At 32.3% G+C, this 25,195-nt stretch overlaps 1 protein-coding gene across 1 annotated transcript in view; it reads right to left on the minus strand.

Moving 5' to 3' along the window:
* Window positions 1-25,195, minus strand: part of LOC129229879 (tubulin--tyrosine ligase-like protein 12) — a 41,915-nt gene that overhangs the window by 14,830 nt on the left and 1,890 nt on the right. Inside the window, exons 2-7 of the mRNA XM_054864256.1 lie at window positions 22,389-22,430; window positions 16,960-17,054; window positions 12,028-12,192; window positions 9,970-10,006; window positions 3,244-3,397; window positions 1,376-1,515 (exon numbers count right to left, since the gene is read on the minus strand). Of these exons, the coding sequence (XP_054720231.1) occupies window positions 1,376-1,515; window positions 3,244-3,397; window positions 9,970-10,006; window positions 12,028-12,192; window positions 16,960-17,054; window positions 22,389-22,430 (633 nt within the window). The remainder of the gene's footprint in view (window positions 1-1,375; window positions 1,516-3,243; window positions 3,398-9,969; window positions 10,007-12,027; window positions 12,193-16,959; window positions 17,055-22,388; window positions 22,431-25,195) is intronic.

A 25,195-nucleotide genomic window follows, 5' to 3' on the forward strand; every position in this document is an offset into this window, starting at 1 on the left:
GTCATTGCAAAGCGCCGGTGTTAGCGCTTCCATTGAGAATGAGATTACTGAAGCCATGCTGAAAAAGAACTGACGCTGACTTGTGTCTTTCAAATAAAATAATTTGAAAGCGTTTGTTTCCTCAGAAGCTTTTTATAGGTTGATTAAACTTGATGAAAACATTACATAGAGCACATGTGTGCGTTAAAAATATTTGTATGTTTAGTTTCTTTACCATTAATTTGAATCTGAGGAAGAGCTATCGCTCTGCTCTTGTTTTGTGTCAAAAATGCATAGAAGTGAGATCACGCTGTTGTTTGTAGCTATAATTTTCATATTAAATATTCTACAATTTACTTTGAGCTTTATCAAAAAAGGGAAAGAATAGCTAGCAACCCAAAAATACCACAGGAAGTATTAGAAATTAAGTACTATAAAAAGCTTTCGTAGGTGAATGTTTCGCAGTGTGAAGTTGAAGCAGTTTTTTAAAAAATCAGCAGAATTAAACCATGTAACTAATTTGCACTCGATGTAAATAAGGAATTTATAAAATTTGTGAAGAAAATGTCTTTTGTGGTAGGTGAGCAAAAAAATAATCTGTTTGTTAAAAATTACCTTTTGTGTAAAAATTAGAGTAAATGCATATTTTGAACATAGACGCTTTTTTTATTTTTCAATATACACATTTTACTGAGCCCTTAAAGCATAATTACAAGAAAATTCTTCAGCAATCAAACAATTAAAGCATGCAATATATCTCTATCAAACAGCTAGGCTTGTACTCCTCTTTCTCATTTTCTTTCATGTAAGAAAAAAGTACATTTACTTGATCTGAGACAGTTCCCAGAAAAGTGTTTTAAAGATCATTCTTTATTTGACTTTTGATTTGGTGATAATAGAGATAAATGTACCCTTGTGTCAGAAAAATTTCAGCCAAACTTTGGCCTCTTGGTTCCACAAATATTCCATTTTCAGATTTTTTTAAAAGTTGATTGAAGCTCAACACAGAATAATCACTGTGCTTATTTTTTGGTGAATTTGTTTTGCATTTATTTTTAGCCAGCATTTTAGTTCGTAGCAATATTTGTAATTCTAGGTTTTGCAATTATGTTTTCGCTCTCATTATAAAGTAGGGATCAGCATCAAGCTGAAAAAAAATCTCCCAAATTGTATTGTCTATGTGTGTGCGTGCGTTATTTTTTTGCTTGTTACTTATTGCCTAGTACCCAAGGGGTTCGTCAAATTCTTTTGGAGTATCGAAGGGGTTTGCATAGGGGAAAAGGTTTGGAACCGCTGACTTAAATGATAGTTTGTAACCAATTAGAATTATAAATGTGATAAAGAAACAACTATCGAAAGAAACTAAAATAAAAATTGATGAAAAATTATTACATACTGCAAAATAATCAGCATCTGGTTCTTGGAGATTAAAATCAATGTGAGATAAGTCCTGAGGATCCCAAGGATATTTTAAAACTTTTTGCAGATCATCTGGGAGAGTAGAGTTAAATCTTGGATAACCATAAGTAGCTTCCACTAGACACATTATATATAAAAACAAACATCAGAATCAATAAAACAAAAATTTAGAAGGGAAAGAACATTCAATAATTTAATTATGTATAAATGATACAGCACTTTAACTCTTTTTGCCATTCAAAAAAAAAAAAAAAAATAATATCACTAATAATTAAAAACAAAGTTTATTTTCTTTTTGTTACAAAAAGAATGTTTGAATAATGATTGGTTAGTCCAAAGTACCACAAAATTTATCAAGTATTCCAGCTGTTTTCTGTTGTTGCAACCTACGACATTGCAAATAAGCCTCTTTTTAAGAGTTTAAATTAATTTTTTCAACAGAGGTGAAAAAAAAACTCAAAAGTAAGTCAGCACAAGTCTTTCACACAAACACAAACATGTGCCTCAATATGAAACCACTCTTTTTTCATCAACACAAGGTTGCTTTAAAATCGCTCTACATGGGGAGAAGTTCTGGTTAGAACTGGTCTCCCGATCTCTGATGTTGCAGACTTCCAGTCATCAATGATCGCTCGATTTGGGGCTCGCCAATTTTTTTTTTGTTGTAAAATGTTGTAATAATTTTATTTTTCGCAGAAAATCAGGCCTTTTTCTTAATTGTAGTCGAATTACATTTTTTACCATGAAACAGCTATCTTTTGGTATTGTTCTGCAGAATGGTTTATTGCTGACTTTTTTTCCCTTTCTTTTTTCCCTCCCTTAGTGCAAAATCTTTTTGCCCAAACTCTCTCTCATTCTGCGACAATGTCGCCTTGTCGGCAGCTTTCTGTCATGGGGGGACTGATTATGTCTAAAGCATCTTACATGGCCCAAAATTCAGTACATAAGAAAAGCAATAAAAGGTATCATTTATTCAATGGCTTTTGTGTTTCACAGGTTGATATGAGCAGTGTAAACTATGATTCCCAAAACTGTGACTTTTTTTTCAAAAATTACACTTCCCTGAACGACCCCAGATTGTGCACCAACGGTGGTACATATGTAATTGCGTATCACATTCAACCTACAAGCAACATGCAAATTACCCTTAAAAATCAATTAACACAAAAAAATACCCAAATCCCAACAAATCATTCGGTATTTTTTAAAAATTTTCTTTAAAAAAATCAATACGTAAGATTTTGCTTATGGAATGAACAAAATGTACATGATTTCTGCAGTTACATTCTCCCTCAGGTGTTTCACTTTTCTTTTCACGACAGCAAACATATTAAACTAGTTGCTACTGTTACAAAATTACTATTTGCATAGGTAGAGGCACTGAAATTACTAAAGAATATCTATCTACTACTCAGTTTTCAAAGTGCTAATTGGATGCTACTAAATAAGCTGAAAGTATAAGGGTAGGGGTAGGTGGGCTATGTTTTGTGTCAAACTGTAAACATAATTTTATTGTATGTCAAATTAATGCTATTTGATAGCAACAAATTATTTGACTTTTTCTCCATGCATCATTTAACTGATGCATTCTCATAACATGAAGAAATGTTTTGTCACCTGAGCATCATTTTGAATACTTTTACCTATATACGTACATAAATATACAGGAATATATTCAAGAAACAAAAAACTATATACATTTTAAAGAGAATAATAAATACGGCATTCAACTATGGATTTTAAAGTTTTTACATACATCCATTTTATTTACTGAGCCGTATTCCATTTGACATAATTTATCAAACAAATTCTAATTGCTTACAGAAAATTAAGGATGAGAATTACCTTCTGCATCAATGTGGCATTTAGGAAACATTAAGCAGAACATAATGTTTTGCGGCGCATAAAAGAAAGGTACAATGGAAAAAGTTGGGTCTTCTGCACGTTGTACTCGAGAACCAAATTCATCCATGATGAACCAACAGCGTAAGGAAGATGACTGTAAAAGAGTAATTCATATGTTATAAAAATTCTTTCCTTCAAAATTCATTTTTAGCAGTAATGCTTACATAATATTACTGATATACATCTACCTTAGGGTGGAGTGAATGCTGTTGAGGAAAAGAGTTTGAGAATTTTGAATCAGCAGGGGGCAGAAAAGTTGCACTGCTGGTTCAAAGTTGCACATGGAAAATTGGTATGCGATGTTTTACTATTAGGATTTGTCCCAAATTGCTTGAAAGAGTAATCATTCAGTTGTCTTTGGTTAAATTATAACAGGGTTCAAAAATATAATATTTTCGAAAATATCTGATATTTTGATACATATCCGATATTTTCAATTAGCACAAAGTCTTCAAAATAGTAAATGTGTCCTCAAATCACTTTATTTTCTTGTAATATAATTACAATATGTAGACTTAAAATTAAGGTTTCTTTCATTTTTTTATTATTTCATTCTACATTTCTATTAATTTTAATGGAGTTAATTTAGCATTAGCTGTTTTACTCATTTTTCTTCTGTTAGTTACTTTTGCAGTTATATGTGATTCAGAGATAAATAATATGCATTTGTTGTTGCCGTCATAAGACATTTTCTTTTTTCTGTTTAATATTTAATTAATCTATTTTAATATGAATTAAAATTGTTATATCACAAATAATTTTATGAATATAAAAGACAAATAAAAGAGAAAGATTATGTTACTTTGTTATACTAATAATGTATTAATACATCATAAAAATGTAGTAAATAACTTTTTAGCTACTTTTAATAATAAATTAACAATATTACTGTGATTAATATACTTTTTGTATTGAAAATACTATAGTTGAAAAAATAAATATCGAAAGTATCAAAATATCATGATATTTTCAAAATAAATATCGAATATATATCGTGATATATATCACAATATATATTGACCGATATATATCGACGAACCCTGGACACTATGCTGCTTCAGTTAAATTTTTCATGCTAATTGATGTTAAATAAAATTGACTGGTGTGGAAATAACACAAATTACTTATTATTTTATTTAAAGTAAAGCATGAGTTAACTTAATCCTAATTAAACTGTAAATAAATATTTTCTGAAAATTCTCTTAAAGCACATCATCTTTCTCAGTAAAATTCTGGGGTTTATGCTAACACTGTCCAACTGAATAAAAGTTTACACTTTCAATTTGCATCAAAAGCACCTTGTTGCCAAACCCCAACACTTAAAAATTCTAAAAAATGTTTTTATATGTACATGTCCCGCCGAGTACACAAAATTGATGCTACATATACAACAATTTCTGGTAGAAACACTGCATCCCGAAAAAAAATGTGTCAAAAATGTTTAAAATGATCAGATATGCCACACTTAAAAACAATGACTAACTCAAGGGATTATCATCAGGGAAGAAAATAACCATTAAGAAGACTAGCTAGAATTTACCGTATATACTGGCATAAAGCTCTATCCCCCAACTTTTAAAGGAAAAAAATCGGAATCCTGCTTTTAAATCAATCTCCAATTTTTGGAGAAAAATCATGAACGTTTTGTTGTGTTTTTTTGGAAATACTTTTCAGCTTTTCACAAAGAAAGAAATTGAAAACTTATAATCATGTTTACCGACCAGAATGAGCAATGATTTTTTTTTACTGGTTTGCTTTTGTAATCTCGATTTCTGTTATCGTTTCTTTTTATTCTAAACTAACATCAATAAATACAGATTTTTAAATTTTTGCTTCCTTACATTTGTTTCAAGATTTTACATTACATTCTTACTAGCTCTAATTTACTTACAATGAACAATACCAAACATTCACAAACAGGGAACTTGGCTTTTCCTGCTCATATTGAACAGTCGGCTGCTTACTGTAATTAAAGCTTTTAATTAATGGGCAGATAATATATAACTGTAACAGAAGGCCCCCTCATTTAGGCACAGTTCGGAGGGGCAATTAGCAATTGACCTCCCCCCCCCTTGGCTTTGAGAAATTAATGTATTTACATACTTGTGCCTGTGGTTTTTGGTATAATTCGTATTGAATATATACTCTTTAACCCCCCCTGGAAATATTGAAAATGACAGGCCTGTGTGTTAGTATCTATTTCTTTATTGTTTAGTTAATAGAGTTTGACTATAATCAGGATAATAACAAAACAGTCGATTATCAAACTCCACATAGGCAGAAAGGCAGCACTTCTGAAAATGTAGCTTTTAAACACGGAAACATTACGGTGTTTCTTCTGGAAATTGCTGTACTTAGGTTGGAGTAAACAAATTTAAAATATTCATAAAGCCTAAGTTATTGTTTTTAAACTGGAAAACACATTTTTAACAAATTTTAGCTCATACTATTAATATTCTGAGGTATCATATCTCATATAGTTTTTCTTTAGAGGGGAAGTTATTCCAGCAAAAATTTAAAAAATAAATGAATTTTTAAAATAATTTTTAAGAGGGTAAACATGTAAAATTATTGATTTTTTTGGGTGTAAATTTGTAGACTACTGCTCTCTGAAAATAAAATTTGCAAATACTTGACAACACCCTGACACAGTAGCGGATCTAGAGGGGGGCCATTGGGGCCATGGCCCCTCCCAAAGCCTTGTGATTGTAGGAATTTTTTTAAGAAAAAAAAAAAGAAAAAATATGAGAAGATAACAAAATTTAACACATGCATTTTACTGAAAAAGAAGCATAGGTTTTTTTTTTTTGGGAGATAAATTATGTCCCTATCCTCAAAACAAAACTTTTATTTTCAAAAATTTTCTCCATATTTTAATCATTTCTTGATTCCAATTACAGATACTTGCACGATCTCTAAATGCTGCTGTTCTCAGAGTATACCTATTGTTCACAAGACCAAAGAGAGCGTAACTTTTTGTTTTTATGGCATTAATTTCGAAACTAGGGGAAGAACCCCCTTTCACAAATGCCTTGATATGTAGAAAAAAATTGCATTTTAAGTCTTTTATTTGGAAAAAATGTCAACGGAAGCTAGCTTATCCAGCCCTTTTCACTTAACTTGCTTAAAAGCAACTTAAATGAATTTTTTTGGGACTTTAATTACAAACGATTTTTGATAGGACCCCCTCCCTCCCTTGTTTATATCGTGATGATAGCTTTAAAAGGAGATTTTTGGAGGAGCTCACGAATCCTCCATTCCTTTCTGAAATATGTATAAATATAGTAAAAAATCGAATTTTTAGAGTTTTAAAGGCAAATTATTTCCAGGAAGGAAGGATTCTAAACACATTCACACTTTCTTTGCACAAGCAAACATTACCTAAAGGTGCATTTTTAGGCTTGACAGCTGAAGAGCTAGAAGAGCACCCCTCCTCTTCTGACTTCTCAATGTATATATTCAGAATATTTTGGTTTCTAAGCTTTATTTTCAAAAAGTATTTTGGGGCCAGCGCCCGAAGCCTGGCCTTTCTCCGTACATAATCAAAAATAGACAAAATGCGTTTTTAGTTTCCTAATTTTCAGAAATTACTCGGAATTTTAAATTTTGAAACATTTTCGGGGGAGAATCCTAAAACCACTCTCTCAAGTAATGTATCGATACCCCGAAAATTGAGTTTTTAAAACTTCATTTTAATAAAATTTCTAGGGAATTCGGAGTTTGTTCAAAAATTTCGAATGGCCCCTCCCAAAACAATCGGCTGGATCCGCCACTGCCCTGACACCTTTATAAACAACTACAGATTAAAAGCTTTTAATGCAAAAGAGTTTAAATCTCCATCAATTTTTTTATGTCTTAAAATTTTTTAATTGATGCAGCATGAGTTTAGTAGAAAAAAATTGGATACTTGATAAAAATTTGGTAAATTGAAATATTTCACAATGGGATAGCAAATACGTTTCTGTGTAAATTCGTTTTTTAACACTAAAAGTCTATGAAATGTGCTATACTCTCATCATTTGCGTTGAAACACAAAGGGAGTGATTTTGAGACTCAAATTTCCTGTAACCCCCCCCCTCAAATTTCTGCTACTATAATCGTGCTGCACACAAATGAAAAATAAAAATTTTAAAAATAAAATAAAATAAATATACAAATTAAAAAAATGAATAGAATAATGACGCTAGTTAGAACTTTTGTTGGTTAAAAAGTTTTTCATGAGCAGATAATTCAAAGATGTTAATATTTTGTTACATTTGCATAATTTTTAGTTTTCAAAAATAAAAAAAACTAAAAGCATTAAAGGGAGATTCTTGAAAAAATGTCCTGTGCATAATGCTAAGTTTTTAATTTTATTCAAGTAACTATTAATTAAATATGGGATTAGCTGTTATGCTTTGATTGTACATTAAAGCATGTATTTTTCTCCAACAGCATTATTTTTTGACGGCTTAGGTTAGCTGGAAAAAATAAAAAACTTAGCGTTATGCACAAGATATTTTTCGCAAACCGCCCTCACGAATATGTAATTTTGGGTTTTTGTCCTTTTGAGAAATGCAGCAACATAAAGAAAATCAACACTCTATTTCATGTGGATACAGTAAAACCTTGTGGATTTGAACTAACTGGAGCCAAAAGTAATACAAATGATCAAAAAATTTGGGTAGTATGGGTAATAAACAAGGTCTTAAATAAGCAGGCTTGCTGTCCGCTTACGAAAACAAAACCCAATTTAGTAGCAAAATTACACAGAATTGTTTCAAAGAAATAAAAAAAGATTAAAACAATTTTTCAAATCATTACTTCACGAAGAATTTGTCTACTATCTTCTAGTTTAAACAAAGGTGTGCTTTGAATAAAGCACCGTCAATCTAAAGCTTTATCATTAGAATTCAATTGCAGTGGTGTTTGTTAGATAACCATAATTTACTGTATAATGTGAGCATGAGCTGCACAATTAATCAAAACAAAAAGCAAATGTTTGCCTCACTAAGTTACATTCTTACTATCACATTTTAAAATTATCTATGTGAACAGACATTTTTTTTTAAAGCTTCAAACTTGATCCAGATAATCTGGAGATAAATGAGGGTTGAATAACAATGGTTCTACTGTATCATGATTTTATAGCATTAACATTATTTTTAGAGACGTACCGAGTAGCACTTTGGCCGAGTAGCCAAGTACCGAGTACTCGGCCTTTTATTACTCGGCCGAGTACCGAGTTACCGAGTACTCGGCCTTTCACTACTCGGCCGAGTTCCAAGTACCAATTATGTTTTAAGAAGAACCACTGACACACATGTGATGAATTTTGAACTTATTGGAATAGTAGTATAAACCTCCTTGTCCATATAAGTTTTTAAAACTAAATTCCTGCTGAAATTTAATTACGCATTATATATATACAATTTTGTTTGTGTCAAAAATTTTACAAAAAAATAATTTTTTAAATTAAATAAATAAAAGGTATGATTAATCAAGTTGGAATTAAAACAAATTACAGTAAAATCCCTCTAATGCGGACACTAACAGGACAAATTTTTTTTCTGCAATATAGAGGTGTCCGCAGGACAGGGGTTTAATAATGTTATTTGCATTGGAACTGGGGAATTAAAAATTGTCCGCATAAGAGGGGTGTCCGCCTTTGAGGGGTGTCCGTTAGGAAGGGTTTCACTGTATACTAATCAATTATAGTTCTAATCTGCCAAACATAAATAATTTTTAAAAGCAGATAAAACAAATGTGCAGGAACACTCCAGACCGCGTGTTTCTGCCCCCCCCCCCCACCCGTTACAAGGAACGTCTTTTTCAGTGCATAACATGTGAGCTAAAGAATGTAAAGACATTCAACAAAAAAATACGACTTTTGTCGGATGCCTTTAAATCTACGAGCCCCCATTTTGTGCATTGAAAAAGGAATTCCTTGTAATGCCAAAACACGTGTCTGCAGAGTTCCTGCACTGTACTTTTAAGGTTGTTTTATTTTTTAAGCAAAGGTATTTTTACATTTTTTATAACTAATTTTTGTTTGTAGCAAAAATCCATTTTTAATATAAAAATTCCATATTTTCTATACTTACATTTCTTGCGTAATTTTTAATAAATAAGTTTTATTAACTTTGGGGACATTAAAATAAAGATTTATTCCATTGAAGCATTACAAACTTCATTATTCTCAAAATTTAAATTTGACTTATAAATTTTAATTGTAAATGATTGCAGAATATAATGCTTGCTCTTTTTTTATAAATTTTAGTATCTGTCTTGGACAATATTCAATTTTTTGCAACTACTCGGTATTGGCCGAGTATCTGATCAGAATTTGGCCGAGTACCGAGTACTCGGCAAATTGGCCGAGTACCGAGTAGTTACCGAGTACTCGGTACGTCTCTAATTATTTTAAATGTAAAACCTCAAGGTATCAACATTATAAGCTAAAATTACAAATAATGAGTTTTAGCAATTTTTTGAAACCACTTTTTTTTTCTTTGTTCCAGCTACTTGAATTCGAAAAGGAAAAAAAAAGGTTACTCTCTCTCTCTCTAATTGTATTGCACATTTAAATTATAAAGAAATGTATAGACACACAGCATCAATTATAAACACACATCATTACTTAAATATAAAGAAAATTAATGAAACTCGAATGAAAAAATGACATACCTGACTAGAATTTTGTACCAAATATGAATTGTTAAACCTTAAAAAAGAAATAAAAAATGCATTCAATAAATATAGATGCTTCTCATTAAAATATACACAGTGAAATCCCATTACAATGAAATTTCCATTTCAGAGAAATTAATTTACAGTCCAGATTTAACTGCCATTACATTGCTTGAATTCCATTGCAAAAAATTCCAGTTACAGCAATAAAAGTTTTCAGTCGCTTAAAGTTCAATGTAACGAGATTTCACTTTCGTTTTACTTACTTTCACAAAAAATAATCTGATGAAAAACTTTTATTTTGCTTTATTATTAACTTATATCTAACTTTTTATTTTATTTAAAATAGTTAACTTTTATTTTATAACTTAAATAAGTTATAATATAATATATTATATTATAACTTATTTATTATATTACTTAACTAAATTTTATTTAAATGTCAACTTTTTAACATGTGTATTATAAGCATGAATACTTTTTGTGGTATCATTCTCTACAAGCAAATACGATGAATAATACATTAAAATAAACATAATATATATATCATTCATAAATGGTATTTTATAACTACAAAACAAAGCATTATATATATCAGTTCAATTTAAACTTTTAATTTACTAACAGGACTTATCAGTCCTTTCAGCTTTCTCACGATACTGTAACATTTTAAATGCTTTGAAACCCATCAGGACTTCAAAGTCCAATTTTGTGAGGCTCAACCTTCAGTTGTTAGATTGTAGCACAGATTCATTATATAGTAATGAGTAACCACCAAATTTAAGCCTTTAAAAGGTAACAAAAAAATTAAAACCTTTTACAAATTCAGTAAATAAATTGTTAATATATTGCAATTTCATTTCATTATAGTATTGTTTCACTGCAAAACTGTTAACACTTATTCTGCTTCATTTTGATAAGCAATTTCAAGAAACTATTTTTAAAATGTGGTGGTTTCCTTCAGTCAAAAGTACTACTTTTAGTCATTGAAACGGATACAATGAGCAAAAAAAAAAAAACCATGGATGCAGAAAATACTTTCATTTTCCCAACAGTTTTTTTTTAAAATTAATTTTTTAAAATGTGCAATTTTTCAAACAAGGCGTGGTCTTGATGACGTCACAAATGATGCACTTTGCCGCATCTTTCTACCTTGTTTCCACATTATGATAATCAAGAAACGAATTAAATGTTGTGCTCTACGCTTGATATCAACCATATCGTTGCCAGTACACGTGAGTAAAGATGCAAATTAAATATTTTGCACTGCGAATGGCAACACAGAATGGCATTTCATCATTTGTGATGTCATTGACAGAAGCCGTAAACAATAAAGCGCTCCAATTTAAGTATTTTTTAAAAAGTATTAAACTTAAACAAATTATTTAAAAAATGGTCAGATTCTAGGTTTTTAAGTATAATCTTCCAAAAAAAAATACTTTTAAAATTTTGGAAACAAATCCATTGTCATTAGATTTAGCAGAAAACTTTATAACAATAAATTATATATCTTATTTATCCTTTTATGTACATTTAGTGACAAACAACCCTTGGACATCACCAGCAATGAAACTCGTGCCACAGCATCATAATTTGGTAATATTTTTGACAATTGAAATGCTTTTTTTTTGACAAGGCTGAACTGGATCTGGTCACTTAATTGTTTTACTGGTAAGACAGTAATTTTAGGAGAATAAAGAAATGAAAAAGTAGTCAACAATGAAAGCTATCTACTGAAGTTTAGGGTTCATCCACTGAAGTTAGTGTTAAAATTTCAACTATCAAACTATCCCCAAACAGGCAATTGGTTCATTCAAATGTAAAAGCAACTCCGGTCATACCTTGATGTTCGATTTTTTATTAATAAATAATATCTAAGCTTTTAAATCTCAACAATTAATGGTTTGCTTGTTTGAAATTTTTTTAAAACAGAGAAAATGATTGTCTCATTTCATATTTTTTGTGTTTAAACTAACAGTCAATGCCAGTTTAAACTCTGAAGAGAAAGGTGGGGGGGGGGGGGGGAGTAAATGATTTACTATATAATCAGCGTACTTCCACATCTCTCTTAATACATCATTAACTGCATCTTCAACTGGCCGATTCAGAAAGCACACATTCATTATGGAACACATTCTCTCCACAAGATCAATGCTGTTTTCTAAAGTTCTTCGGGCTGTTTCCCACGTATAAGTCCAAGCATGATCAATGAGGTAAATACTGAAAAGAAAATTAGTAAAAATTCTTTATTTTGCACAAAATAAAAAACAAATGAAACTGATGAAGAAATGAGATTTTGATTCAAATTTTATTTTTAGCATAAGTAACTAGCTTAGTTTTATTTTGTTTTAATTGTTCTTCTGTCACCAAAGCCAACCTTAGTGAATGTGGGGCTCAATTGGAGAAATAGTGGTATGGCCTTTTACAATACGATTGCTTTAAATTTGAGACACAAAAGAAGAATTGGAGTGAAAAAAAAAAACGTAAGACAAGTTAAACACCGATTTCTTCTGTGCAATTTAGTGCTTTGACGGATATATTATATCAAATGCTACAAGACCCAAGATTTTACACTGTCTTTTGTGACGCCTGCAGTACCACAAAGATGGAAGGTCGGCGACGACCCCGGGAAAATTTTAGGAATTAAAGTCTGAAAATGCAGTTTTAGTCAAAAGTGGTTTGAGAAAGGGAAAAGCTTGTTCAAAAGCTCCAGCAGAATTTAAAACTGACATCAAAATCGAAACTTTAGGAAATTTTTGGTAAAATTAATGAAAACGGGGTAGGAGTTTTTGATTGAATTATTTTCAATATTGAAATCAAATTTTAATCATACTTTTTTTCTCCTGTTACCTAAAGGAGGGGGGGGGAGGGAATGATTTTTTCTTCTGGTGTGGGGCCAGATTGGACTCTTTAGATCTAATCGACCCAAGGTCGGCTGTCTGTCACTAAAATTGTTAATATGCAACATTTAAAATAAGTTGCTAAAAGTTCCTAATGATTTCAAGAAAAATAATCAAATAAAAAAGTAAACAAGTAATAATAATAATAAAAACATACAGCAAAAAAATAAAAATAAGTATTATATGAATGTGGTACAACTTATTCAGTAGTAAAGAAAATATATTTCAAATACTGAAGATATGTTTGATATTTTTACTTTGAAAATTTTACTATCATTATTAAACATTTCTTCCTGAGGATGATTTATCTTCTTATTCAACTCTCAAAAAATGCACTATCAAATAAAAAATTATTAAAGTCTTTATCAAAAAAAAAAAAAAAAAAAAAAATATTAAAGTCTTTATTATAATACAAAAAAAAAAAAAAACATGTTAATGATCTCAGGTTATTTATTCCTCTAATCTCACTTTGAAAAATATAAATTATACACAGAAAAGTTGATGGATTGGTCATGTATTTCATAAACACATAAAGCTTTCCTAATCCTTTCTTAGAAAAAATAATACCTGTAATGCTTAAAACAATTGCTAGCCACTTTTTAAAAACTGAAAACTAGCTTTCATTGCAATTCGGAATCAAAACTTATTGTTTCTTTAAACTAGAAGCGATGCACATTTGTAAACTAAACTTAAACTTGCTAGTAACAAAGCCAACAAAATGTTTGGGTTTATCAATATATCATTTCAAACAAATCTAAGAAGTTCTTCTGCCTTTATACAGGAGTTTAGTAAGACCTCATTTCGAATACGCTAATCAGTTTGGTCACCTTATCTGAAGAAAGATATTTTTGTATTGGAAAGGGTTCAAAGAAGGGTAACTAGATTAGTAAGGGGACTTTCAGATTTAGATTATGATACCAGACTTAATAGGCTTAACATGTATAGTCTGGAGCAAAGGAGAGTCAGAGGGGACATGATTCAGTTATTTAAATTTATCAAAATGAAAGGTGTAAATGGATTAAATTTTTGCGGGGAAAGCAGGACGAGGGGTCATTGTTTTAAGCTATTTAAATCTCAGGTTAACTTGGAAATTAGGAAAAACTTGGAATAGCTTAGAGGCAGTAATGAGCAAGGGGGTGGATAGCTTTAAGAGGGCCATTGATCTTCATTGGGGTCTAATTAATTAACTAGGACCAACCTAGCTGGGCCCAGAGCCTGTTGCTGGTCGTCACATTTGTATTTGTATATAAAAATACTACTTTCTTAGCTTTTGTCTGGGGCAAAGTCATTTGTTCATTCTAAAGAAATTTTTCCTCAAGCTCAAATGAAATGATTGCAAGATTTTTCACACGCTTTTGCCACGTCGATGCACATCTCCCTGCACATTAAATATGATCTTAAGAGGTAATGTTAGGAACACATCCACAGCAAGATTAGAATGAGAGATATATCAAACATTTGGGTGATGTTCAGTATACTGCATATTCGGCAGACAAACCGAAAATATTTGGTTCGACCAAATACTTTAATGTTAAGCAACCGAATAGTAAACAAATTTAAATGTTGGACAATTTATAAGCAGACACATGGGTACAGATGTGATACCCCCCCCCCCCCCATTTGGCAACATCCGATTTTTTGCACAAAATTAAAATATTTTTCTCGATAATGAAGCAATAATTTTTAAGCATGGCATCCCTGGCGAAACTAACCTGTGTTTGGCAACCCGAAGGCAATCTTAGATCTGTTCAAACTTGTTCACTTGTTATCGGTTTCACGCAGGAGAGATTCTTGATTTTTCGTGCAATATACCTTAAAGGGAAAGCTTATTTTGTGTTAGTTTAAATTCAGTAGTTGTGTTTCGATGAATAAATATTAGAAATTGCCAGTTTCTTCAAACTTGAACGTTAATTAAAAGTAAACTCCAACTTGGTGTGTATCTGTTAGGTGCCATTGTCCTTGTTGTTTTGTTTCAGACTGAGTGTGAGGATTTATACCATAAAAAGGTAAGTTCTTTTTTCTAGAATTCAAAAAAATAAAAAAAACTCTTACTTTCGAAATTTTTTGTTCTCACAAAATTTTGAGGGTTTCTTGTAGTTTTTAACTTTATTTTTACTGTATGCAAATTAATTTTACAAAAATAGTACGGTTATTTTATTCTAAAAGTTAATTCTTATCGATGCCACGAATTATTTAGACATTCTGTAAACATGCCTCCTTTAGGTACTGAATTTCTGAAAATAAGTTGACTCTAGCACTTTATAAAAATATGAAAGTGTTATTTTATGTAAAATTTTATAGGTATTTTGAAAGCATGTCTGGATAGCAAATTAATGTATGGTATTTTCATATTGTTTATGTTTGGGTTGTTCTGTTGAGACATTTCTACTTTTCATACATCAAAATTAGAGTAACTAAGCGTTTTTTTTGGCTGAAATAGTTATTGATTTTGGGTATGTTTTCCGCTTTAAACATCGCAATTTGAATCGCTTTGCACTTTTTTAGCGGAGTATGAGAAGTTTTTGTTCGATGAAATGCATGTTGGAAAATAGCTTTTGTTTCTATTGGTACATATTTCATTGGTGAGCTGTTATAGTAATTTGTTAATTTAAGCATTTTAAATACTTTCTAGTAAGTTTTCTTTGTGTACAAAAACTTTCCAGTTTCTGGTATTTTTGAAGCGTATATTCTTGATGTTTTTTTTTGTGGTTTTATGTTGTTTTTATAGATATATTGTGTTCTGAAGTGCTTTGATCATGTTTTTTTATCTGAATTTTTCCTGCTGGCACTAAAAAAGCACCACTAAGAAGGATGCATGACATATGTCGTCATACATCGTTTTCTTGGCGCCAAAAGGAAAAAGTCGCCAAGGGTGGGGTATATGACATTAGTTCCAACACATGTTTACACAATGAATGAAAATCATAGCAAAACATCATAGTACATAATTAAAATTGCTACATCCACTATTTTCACATTGAAAGTATAGTAGGCGCCGCTTAATGTGATCACTTTGGAACAAATACAATTTGATAACAATAACCGAAAAGAATCCAGGCAACACAAAATAATGATTTTTTTTTCCAATTAAGGTGCATTTATTTTGGCAACCTCAAATTAAAATCACAATGACTCGACTAAACGCAGTTTTAAATTATAAATTATTAAATTAACAGAATGAAAATATCTGAATTATAAAAAGTTAAAGCTAAATTATGCAATTTTTAATCGCATAGCAATAAGTGAAGTAAAATATGACCGTTTTCCCTGACATTCGTAAACCAGTTTCAAAGCACATTCAGCTTTTCTATCTTTTCCAGCATGGTTTTGCTTTTTGTTTAAATTTTAATTTAACTTCGCTTTGTTTTCAATCTCGACACAATTCTTTAATAGTTTACAAAGTAATGGCAACAATGGAGGTCCTTCATGAATGCCTGCAACATGTCCAGCGACTGAATTTTTTTAGGTGCAAAAGAAAGTTTTCTTAAGGGGAGTCTGTGGACACTGGGGGCGAACTTTCTGTAGCTTCATTCCTAGAAAAATTTTGAACTGCTATTGAAAACCACAAAATGCTACACAGAAAGTTAATCTCGTCAGCGTTTGCCTATGTATTTCTGTTAATTGAGGAATAAAAACGGGGAAAAAATTTAAAGTTTATGAAAAAGTGATAACAATAAACGAAGACGTTGATTACAATATCCGACTTTTTTAATGTGTGTTAACATACAAGTGTTCTGGGACTTCGTTATTCTGATAACATTAAGCGACTAAAAACATCAACCGTGATCACATTAAGCAGCGCCTATTGTAATTTTAATGTAAGAGGAAACACTCAGATGTTAAATTTAAAGTTTGTTGCTTTTTTATTCAACATTTATGACATATTACATTAACCTTTCTACTACTATTTTGCAGGGGGGGGGGGGGCGGGGGGAACTACATAGAAATGTAAAGAAGATGGATTTTGGACCTTCTGATAAATATAGAGATAGATAGCTAGTTACACAGATAAATATGTCAAAAAAATTGAAATTTTTTATACAGGTGCAATATAGATTGATAAATATTCCAAATTATGTGTACACACTGATTTTCATCATCAGGGTCCATGGAGCATTTAGTATATACTTTCCAAACAACTTTTTCACACTCATCTGTATCTTCGGTTTCATCCGCGGATACCTAGAAAAAACAAGATAAATTACAACCAGGGTTCAAAAATATCATGACATTTTCCAAAATATTCAATATTTTGATAGATATCCGATATTTTCAATCAGCACAAACTTAAGTCTTCAAAATAGTAAATGCATCCTCAACAAATCACTCTTAAATTATTATTATGATATGTAGACTTAAAATTAAGGTTTCTTTCATTATTTATATTTCATATTTCATTTTACAATTTTATCAATTTTAATGGAGTTAATTTAGCATTAGCTGTTTTACTCATTTTTCTTCTATTAGCTCTTTTACAGTTATATGATTCAGAAATAAAAAATATGCATGTGTCACTGCACAGTCATAAGACATTTCTTTTTTTCTGACCAACATATAATATTTAATTAGGCACTTTCAATATAATCAAAATTTTAATATTACTGAATTTTATGAATATAAAACAAAACAGAATTCAGGGGTCTGGCCAGAGGATATTTGGGTCCGTTAACGGACCCTTCACAAAAATCCGATCAACCAAAACGGACCTTTCACAAAATCCTGATCAAACAAACGGACCCTTCACAGAATTCTGATAAACAAGATCGGATCTGTCACAAATTGTTTATTGAAAGAGCAAATCTGAAAGCAAAATAACTCATATTTCTGTGTATAAACCGCATATTTCTGTGTATAAACCGATAATTTTTGGAACCTTTTTTGAGAGTGAAATTAGAGGGATCAGCTTATACAAAATCGGCTAATTTTGAGAAAAAAAAAAAAAATCGGCACTTTTGGGATACTCTTGCAAGCGATAAATAATTGCTACTGCCAAATAAATATAATGGTTTTATATTATGAAAGGATTTTTCCGGGCTGTTGTGCCGTGGTCTGAGTGTATATTCTCCAAACGTTTCGGCTGCATCTGCGGCAGCCATCCTCAGTGGTTCCGAGTTCGTAACTTCCAGGGAAGAGACTTCTTGGCAACTGATGCAAGTGTCGAAGTGCTGTCAACATTTATAGGGCATGGGTCCTCTTGGTTCTGGACTGGGATTGGCTGGTGAACGTCTGTCTTCAACGCTTCCTGATTGGAGCTTAGGCTCTCCTTTTCCTGCTCGGGGATTGGCTGCTGGGGATTCAGCTGAAGGTCCGTCCTTGTTTCTGATTGGCTGGAGGTTCTTGTTGTTTTGATCCTTTTCAGTATGGGATGCCAGAGCTTGTTTATCTTTATTCCTTCTTCTTTTTTGTTGGAAATATTTGGATGTTTGAATATCTCGATGGCTTCTCTGTTCAATCTCGCATAATAATGGCAAGTCTTTGAAAGTATTTTTGTCTCTTTGAATTTGATGTCATGGTTCCCCTCACTAAAAGTGTGTTCTGCGACTGCTGACTTCTGAGTGTGGCCTAGTCGGCAATTTCTTTGATGTTCTTTGATTCTAGTGTTGACGCTTCTCTTAGTAGTTCCAATATAGGTAGATCCGCAGGAACAGGGAATCTTGTAAACACCTGCGGCGGACAAGGGATCTCTTGCATCTTTCACAGATCGTAATAAGTCGCTGGTTCGGTGGGTGGGTTTGAAAACAGTCTTGATATTGTGGCGTCGCAGAAGTCTTTCGATTCTATCAGTGACGTCCTCAACGTAGGGGAGGTAGGCTGTGGACTTGATCGGATCTTCTTTAAGTGGCTGTTTTTTTATTTTGGGGTGGAAGGCTTTTTTGATTTCCTGCTTTGAAAAACCGTTGGCTTGGAAAACATTTGTGAGGTGGGAAATTTCATGCTCGATAGCAGTCGGTTCGCAGATTTTGTTGGCTTTCACGAATAAAGTTTTCATTACACCTCTCTTCTGTCGAGGATGGTGATTAGAGTCCTTGTGTAGATAGCGATCAGAATGTGTAGGTTTGCGATAAACACGATGGCCTAGGGATCCGTCATCTAGAGATGACGGATTCCTGCGGATCTACCTATATTGGAACTACTAAGAGAAGCGTCAACACTAGAATCAAAGAAATTGCCGACTAGGCCACACTCAGAAGTCAGCAGTCGCAGAACACACTTTTAGTGAGGGGAACCATGACATCAAATTCAAAGAGACAAAAATACTTTCAAAGACTTGCCATTATTATGCGAGATTGAACAGAGAAGCCATCGAGATATTCAAACATCCAAATATTTTCAACAAAAAAGAAGAAGGAATAAAGATAAACAAGCTCTGGCATCCCATACTGAAAAGGATCAAAACAACAAGAACCTCCAGCCAATCAGAAACAAGGACGAACCTTCACCTGAATCCCCAGCAGCCAATCCCCGAGCAGGAAAAGGAGAGCCTAAGCTCCAATCAGGAAGCGATGAAGACAGACGTTCACCAGCCAATCCCAGTCCAGAACCAAGAGGACCCATGCCCTATAAATGTTGACAGCACTTCGACACTTGCATCAGTTGCCAAGAAGTCTCTTCCCTGGAAGTTACGAACTCGGAACCACTGAGGATGGCTGCCGCAGATGCAGCCGAAACGTTTGGAGAATATACACTCAGACCACGGCACAACAGCCAGGAAAAATCCTTTCATAATATTGACACCGGCCGTGAAAGCCTTCACTCTTACAAATATAATGGTTGTTTATTTTATCACAGCTAATTAGCAGGGTGTTGTTGTAAACTTTTCTGAAAAAGCATTGGTAAGCACTTTTCTCCTCTCATGACTTAATAAACAATAATAATATATATCTGCAAAATGAACTTAGAACTGCAAAGGGATAGTAAGGGTGAGGAAAAAATATGATCGCTTCAGATAGGGTTACCAACTTCAAAATTATCACCACTTAATGTCTGGCGTTGAACCTTTATAATGACTTGATTAGAAAATATTCTCATCATTTTGCCAGCTTGTCAATATTTGCGTTTTTAAGCTGCTGTGCTGTGCGATGTTTAATTGTTATTTTGGGAGAAAATTATATGGGTTTTGATTTTTCGATGCTAACACAAGGATGATTAACTTTAAATAAACTCTTTTAATTACCGTTTTTTTTTCTTTAGATGTCTACATTTTGAAAAATGCAATCTTTTAACATCCGATATAAGAATCATATTTTGTTCTTTTTTCAAGCTAACTTCGCTTTACTAGGATTCAAATAAATGAAAAGTCTCTTTATTTCTGTTAGAACTCTCATTTCAAGTTTTTAAAGCAAAATTCCATTTTCTGTTATGAGTCAAAAATTAAAATGCTGAATAGATGGTTTATTTTATTTTTTGGGTCAACTGTGTCCACAGATATTAATGATATGTTTATCATAGGACTCTAAAATGCAATTTTAAAATAATTTTGTCAAAAATATTTCTTTTACAAGCCGTTTTTATACTTTTGATGCCTTCACTTTGAGAATTGAGATCCCTTTACATCCGCTATGGGAATCCGATTTTTCGATTTTTTGATGATTATTACGCTTTGTTAAGAGGTAAACAATTGAAATATCTTTTTATTTTTGTTAAAATCACGGAAATTATAAGTTTTAAACGAAATTCTATGCCTTTTAAGAGTCTTGGGTCAAAAAGTTGAATGCTGAACCCTATTCTGAATTTTATTTTATTTATTTATATTTTTGTTACAATTATTTTAAGTACTGTACAGAAATATATCTAGCATAATTTAACATAATGTAGAATGGTAGATAAATATTGATACTTGAAAGAGCGATGCCCCCCCCCCCCCCCTGCCAAATATCAGAAAAAAAATCCGGACCCTGTGAAAAATCCTGGACAGACCCCTGGAATTACTTTGCTGCATTAAAAATGTATTAATACGTCTTAGAAATATAGTACATAACTTTTTGGTTATTTTTAATAATAAATGAACAACATTAGTATGATTTATATAATTTTTACATTGAAAATACCATAGTTGGAAAAATAATTATTGAAAGTATCAAAATATCATGATATTTTCAAAATAAATATCGAATATATATCGTGACAAATATCAACTGATATATATCGGCAAACCATTACAACTATGAATGGGTGATTCAAGTAATTGAACCAATTCAAATACAAACAATACAAAATACAAATGTGACAACCAGCAATAGGCTCTGGATCCAGCTAGGCTGATCTTAGTAACTTATAAGGCCCTTTTGAAGTTATCTACCCCCTTGCTCATCACAGCCTCTTCAGGTAAGCTGCTCCAAGTACTACAACTCTACTAAAGTAGTAATTTTTCCAAATGTTCTGGTTAGCCTATGGTTTAAAACAATGACCCCTCATCCTGCTTTCTGTTCAAAAAATTCAACTCACTAATAATGTCTTTCATTTTGTTGAATTCAAAAAACTGAAACATGTCCCTTGTGAATCTAGTTTGCAGGGTCTGATAACTGAATAGGACAACTAGGCTGCAGTCTAAGGCCCCTGCTGTTTAGAAGCTCAAATGGCTAAAATTGTTTAAAGCAATGGCAAAAAATTGTAAGTTTTGACAACAAGGGGACCTTGAAAAAGCATTTGACCTTGGGCCCTCCAATACCTTAATTCGGCCCTGCCGTTTTGCTCTAAGCTATACATAATGCAATGCACCTTTTCAGTCTGGTATCTAAATCCAAAAGTCGCCTTGTTACCCTAACAGTCCTTCATTGAACTCTTTTCAAAAAAGAAACATCTTTCTTGAGATAAGGAAACCAATTCTGAACACTGTATTCCTAATGTGGTTGTACAAAGTTCTAGGTAAAGGTAGGACATTTTTAGAATAGTTTCAAATAGACCAATTGATAAATTCAAGCATTCAATATTGACTTTGTTACTTGAAATGCTGCACTGTTGACTAAGCTTGAAGTCCTGATTTATTAAGACAGGCAGATTAATAACATTTTCTGTCTGACTAATCACCGAACCCTGTATATAATACATATTTTCATGACCAAAATGTAGCACTTGGAATTTCCCCAATATTAACTACAATATCCCACTTATCTGCTTATTTTGTAATATGATCTAAATCCTTTTGAAGCTGTTTTATTTGTTCTTCATATTCTACAATCCCGATAAATTTGATCGGCAAAACAATTCATGTTTCCAGAAATATTTTCATGAAATGATATTTTCATAAAAATGATAAACAAAAGAGTCTCTCCTAAAACTGATCCCTGCAGAATTTGACTTGAAACATCACTCCATTTTAGAATGATTTTCCGATAAAACTACTCGTTTTCTTCCAATTGGTCTATTTTTAACCCAAATTAAAATTTTTCCAACTCCTAAAGGTAACCTTGTCGTATAAATAAGGAAAAATATTTCCTAATGAATTGACATATTTTATGCATGTAGGAACTAAAACTTAAAACTAAAAGCATTCATAATTCGGCAAAATTCACTTACTTCTTCCTGCACATATAAGAAGTCATCCCCTGCGTCAAAGACCTGTACAATAAAGTAAGCTGTGGTAACAAATATGTATAAAATATGGTATAATAAAACTACTTATACTTAAAAAAATAGATCAAGTTCAAAATCATTTTTAAAACAAGATATTGGAAACAAGGAAGCTATTAACTTTTCAACTTGTTTTTAAAGTGAAAATAAATAAATAATGGGTCCAAGTAATGTTTCTATATATTTTTTTAAAAATAACTATGCTAATATAATTGAACTAGAATAATAGAAACATGTCTTTACAACTCTTTAGAATTTTTAATCCAACTATTGAAGCAGTGAAAAGCAAAGGGCTTTAAGTGATAAAATTAAAAAATTGGAGATAAACAGTACAAGTGGTAGCTGAACCTCTCTTCTGTCTTGGGGCAAGAGATAGCCCTGGTCTCCTGTTAAGTGTAGCTATACAGCATTACTTAGAAAAAAAATTGATGAAAGCCTACCTAGGACCTGAACATAAAACCTTTTAAAGTAAGACAAACAACGTTAGAAAAAGCACAAATTTGTAAATTACAGCAGACACCTGTTTCGGCGTTACAGGGAACGCCGAAACGCGTGTCTGCTGTAATTTACAAATTTGTGCTTTTTCTAACGTTGTTTGTCTTACTTTACTGTTCAGCACAAAGGTATTTATCTTATCTTACCATAAAACCTTTTACTCAAAACTTGAAAATGTCCACTTACATTCCTTCGTTAATTTGCATTTATACTTTGACTGCTGAAAAAATATAGGACAGGGCTGTCCAACTGGAGACCCACGGGCCGCATGCGGCCCGCGAACACATATTGTGCGGCCCACCAACTTCTTATTCAGCATATTTCTTTTTTCGACATTTATTGGTATCAAGAAGCATCCGAGACTACCCTTCTTGGTCAAGCCGGGGTCCCCGAAATTTCCTCTTGATCGCCCTTTTATACTCTTTTCATTGTTTTGAGAGAAAAAGGTACAAGACATCTACAGGTCAAGGTCAAGCAGTCCTACCCTGCACGGTGGTGTTCAAACGAATTCCTAGAAATGATTTTGCCTTGCGTTGGTGGAGGGGGACAGGGAGGGAAGAGAAAAACATTTCAGGTAAGCAAAACCTGCCTGCAATTGGTTAAAAATAAAGACCCCCCTCACTGATTCTACGGTCTTTGTTGATTTCGAAAAAGAAATCGAGAATTTTCTCTCCTCGCTTCCATGTTTGGGAGCAGATATTTATGCGAAAGTGCTTCTTCGACAATGAACTTTATCAAGAGTCGTCACAGGAGCTCTCTCTCCGACAAATCATTGATAGACCTTCTTCTGCTGGCAACGAAAAGCATCGAGGTTGGCATTCCTGCCCTTGTAAAGAAGGCCGATCTGCCTCAATTTTCCATTAAAATTTAAGCAAATTGTTTTATAATCCTCCTGTTTCATTGTTTTATAATTAATTACCTCTTATACATTAAGAATTATTATTAATTGTTATTGTATAAGAGGCGAGAACTTATTGTTCAAATTTTTCAAACTGCGGCCGGCCAGGTGATCAGTGACCGGAATTCTGGTCCGTGGGCTCTTTGCAGTTGGACAGCCCTGAAATCAGGGGCGGATCTAGAGGGCCCCTCCCAAAGCATTGTGGTTGTACAAAATTTTTAAGGAAAAAAAAAGAAAAATATATTATGAGAAGATAATGAAATTTAACAATTGTATTTTACTGAAAAAGATGTATAAGTCTTAGCTGGGAGATAAATTATATCCCTATCCTCAAAACAAAACTTTTATTTCCAAAATTTTTCTCCATCTTTTACATCATTTCTTGATTCCAACTGCAGACACTTGGACGATCTCAAAATGCTGTGGTTCTCACAGTATATCTATTGTTCACAAGACCAAAGAGAGCCTAAATTTTCGTTTTTATGATTTAATTTCGAAACTAGGAAGAGAACACCCTTTTCCCATGCCCTTTCACAAATGCCTTGATATGTAGCAAAAAATTGCATTTTAAGTCTTTTATTTAGGAAAAATGTCAACAGAAACTAGCTTATCCAGCCCTTAACACTTAACTTACTCAAATGTAACTTAGATGATTTTTTTTTGGGGGGGGGGGGACTTTAATTACAGACGAGTTTTGATAGGACCCCCTCCCTCCCTAGTTTATATCATGATGATAGCTTTAAAAGGAGGTTTTTTGGAGGAGCTCACGAATCTTCCATCCCTTTCTAAAATATGTATAAATATAGTTAAAAATTGAATTTTTAGAAACTTAAAGGCAAAATATTTTGAGAAAGGAAGGATTCTCAGTACCTTCACACTTCCTTTAATGTAAGCAAACATTACCTAAAGGAGCATTTTTAGGCTGGACAGCTGATGAGCTAGAAGAGCACCCCTCCTCTTCTAACTTCTCAATGTATAATGACAGAATATTTTGGTTTTTAAGCTTTATTTTCAAAAAGTATTTTGGGGGCAGCACCCGAAACCTGACCTTTCTCTGTACATCATCAAAAATAGACAAAATGTGTTTTAATTTTTAAAAATTACTCGGAAATTTAAATTTTGAAACATTTTCGAGGGAGATTCCTAAATCCATCCCCTCACCTAATGTCTCGATACCTCGAAAATTGAGTTTTTAAAATTTCATTTTAATAAAATTTCTGAGGAGTTATCATGGCCCAATTTCCCAATAGGCAGAGTAGGCAGTTGCCTAGGGCGGTAAACTTTTCAGGGGCAGCAAATATTGCTATTATAATACACATTTTTTTAATTAAATTGTTATTCTTGAAAGTAAAATATTAGC

This window comes from Uloborus diversus, chromosome 9, assembly GCF_026930045.1.
Source record: "Uloborus diversus isolate 005 chromosome 9, Udiv.v.3.1, whole genome shotgun sequence".
Lineage (NCBI taxonomy): Eukaryota > Metazoa > Arthropoda > Arachnida > Araneae > Uloboridae > Uloborus > Uloborus diversus.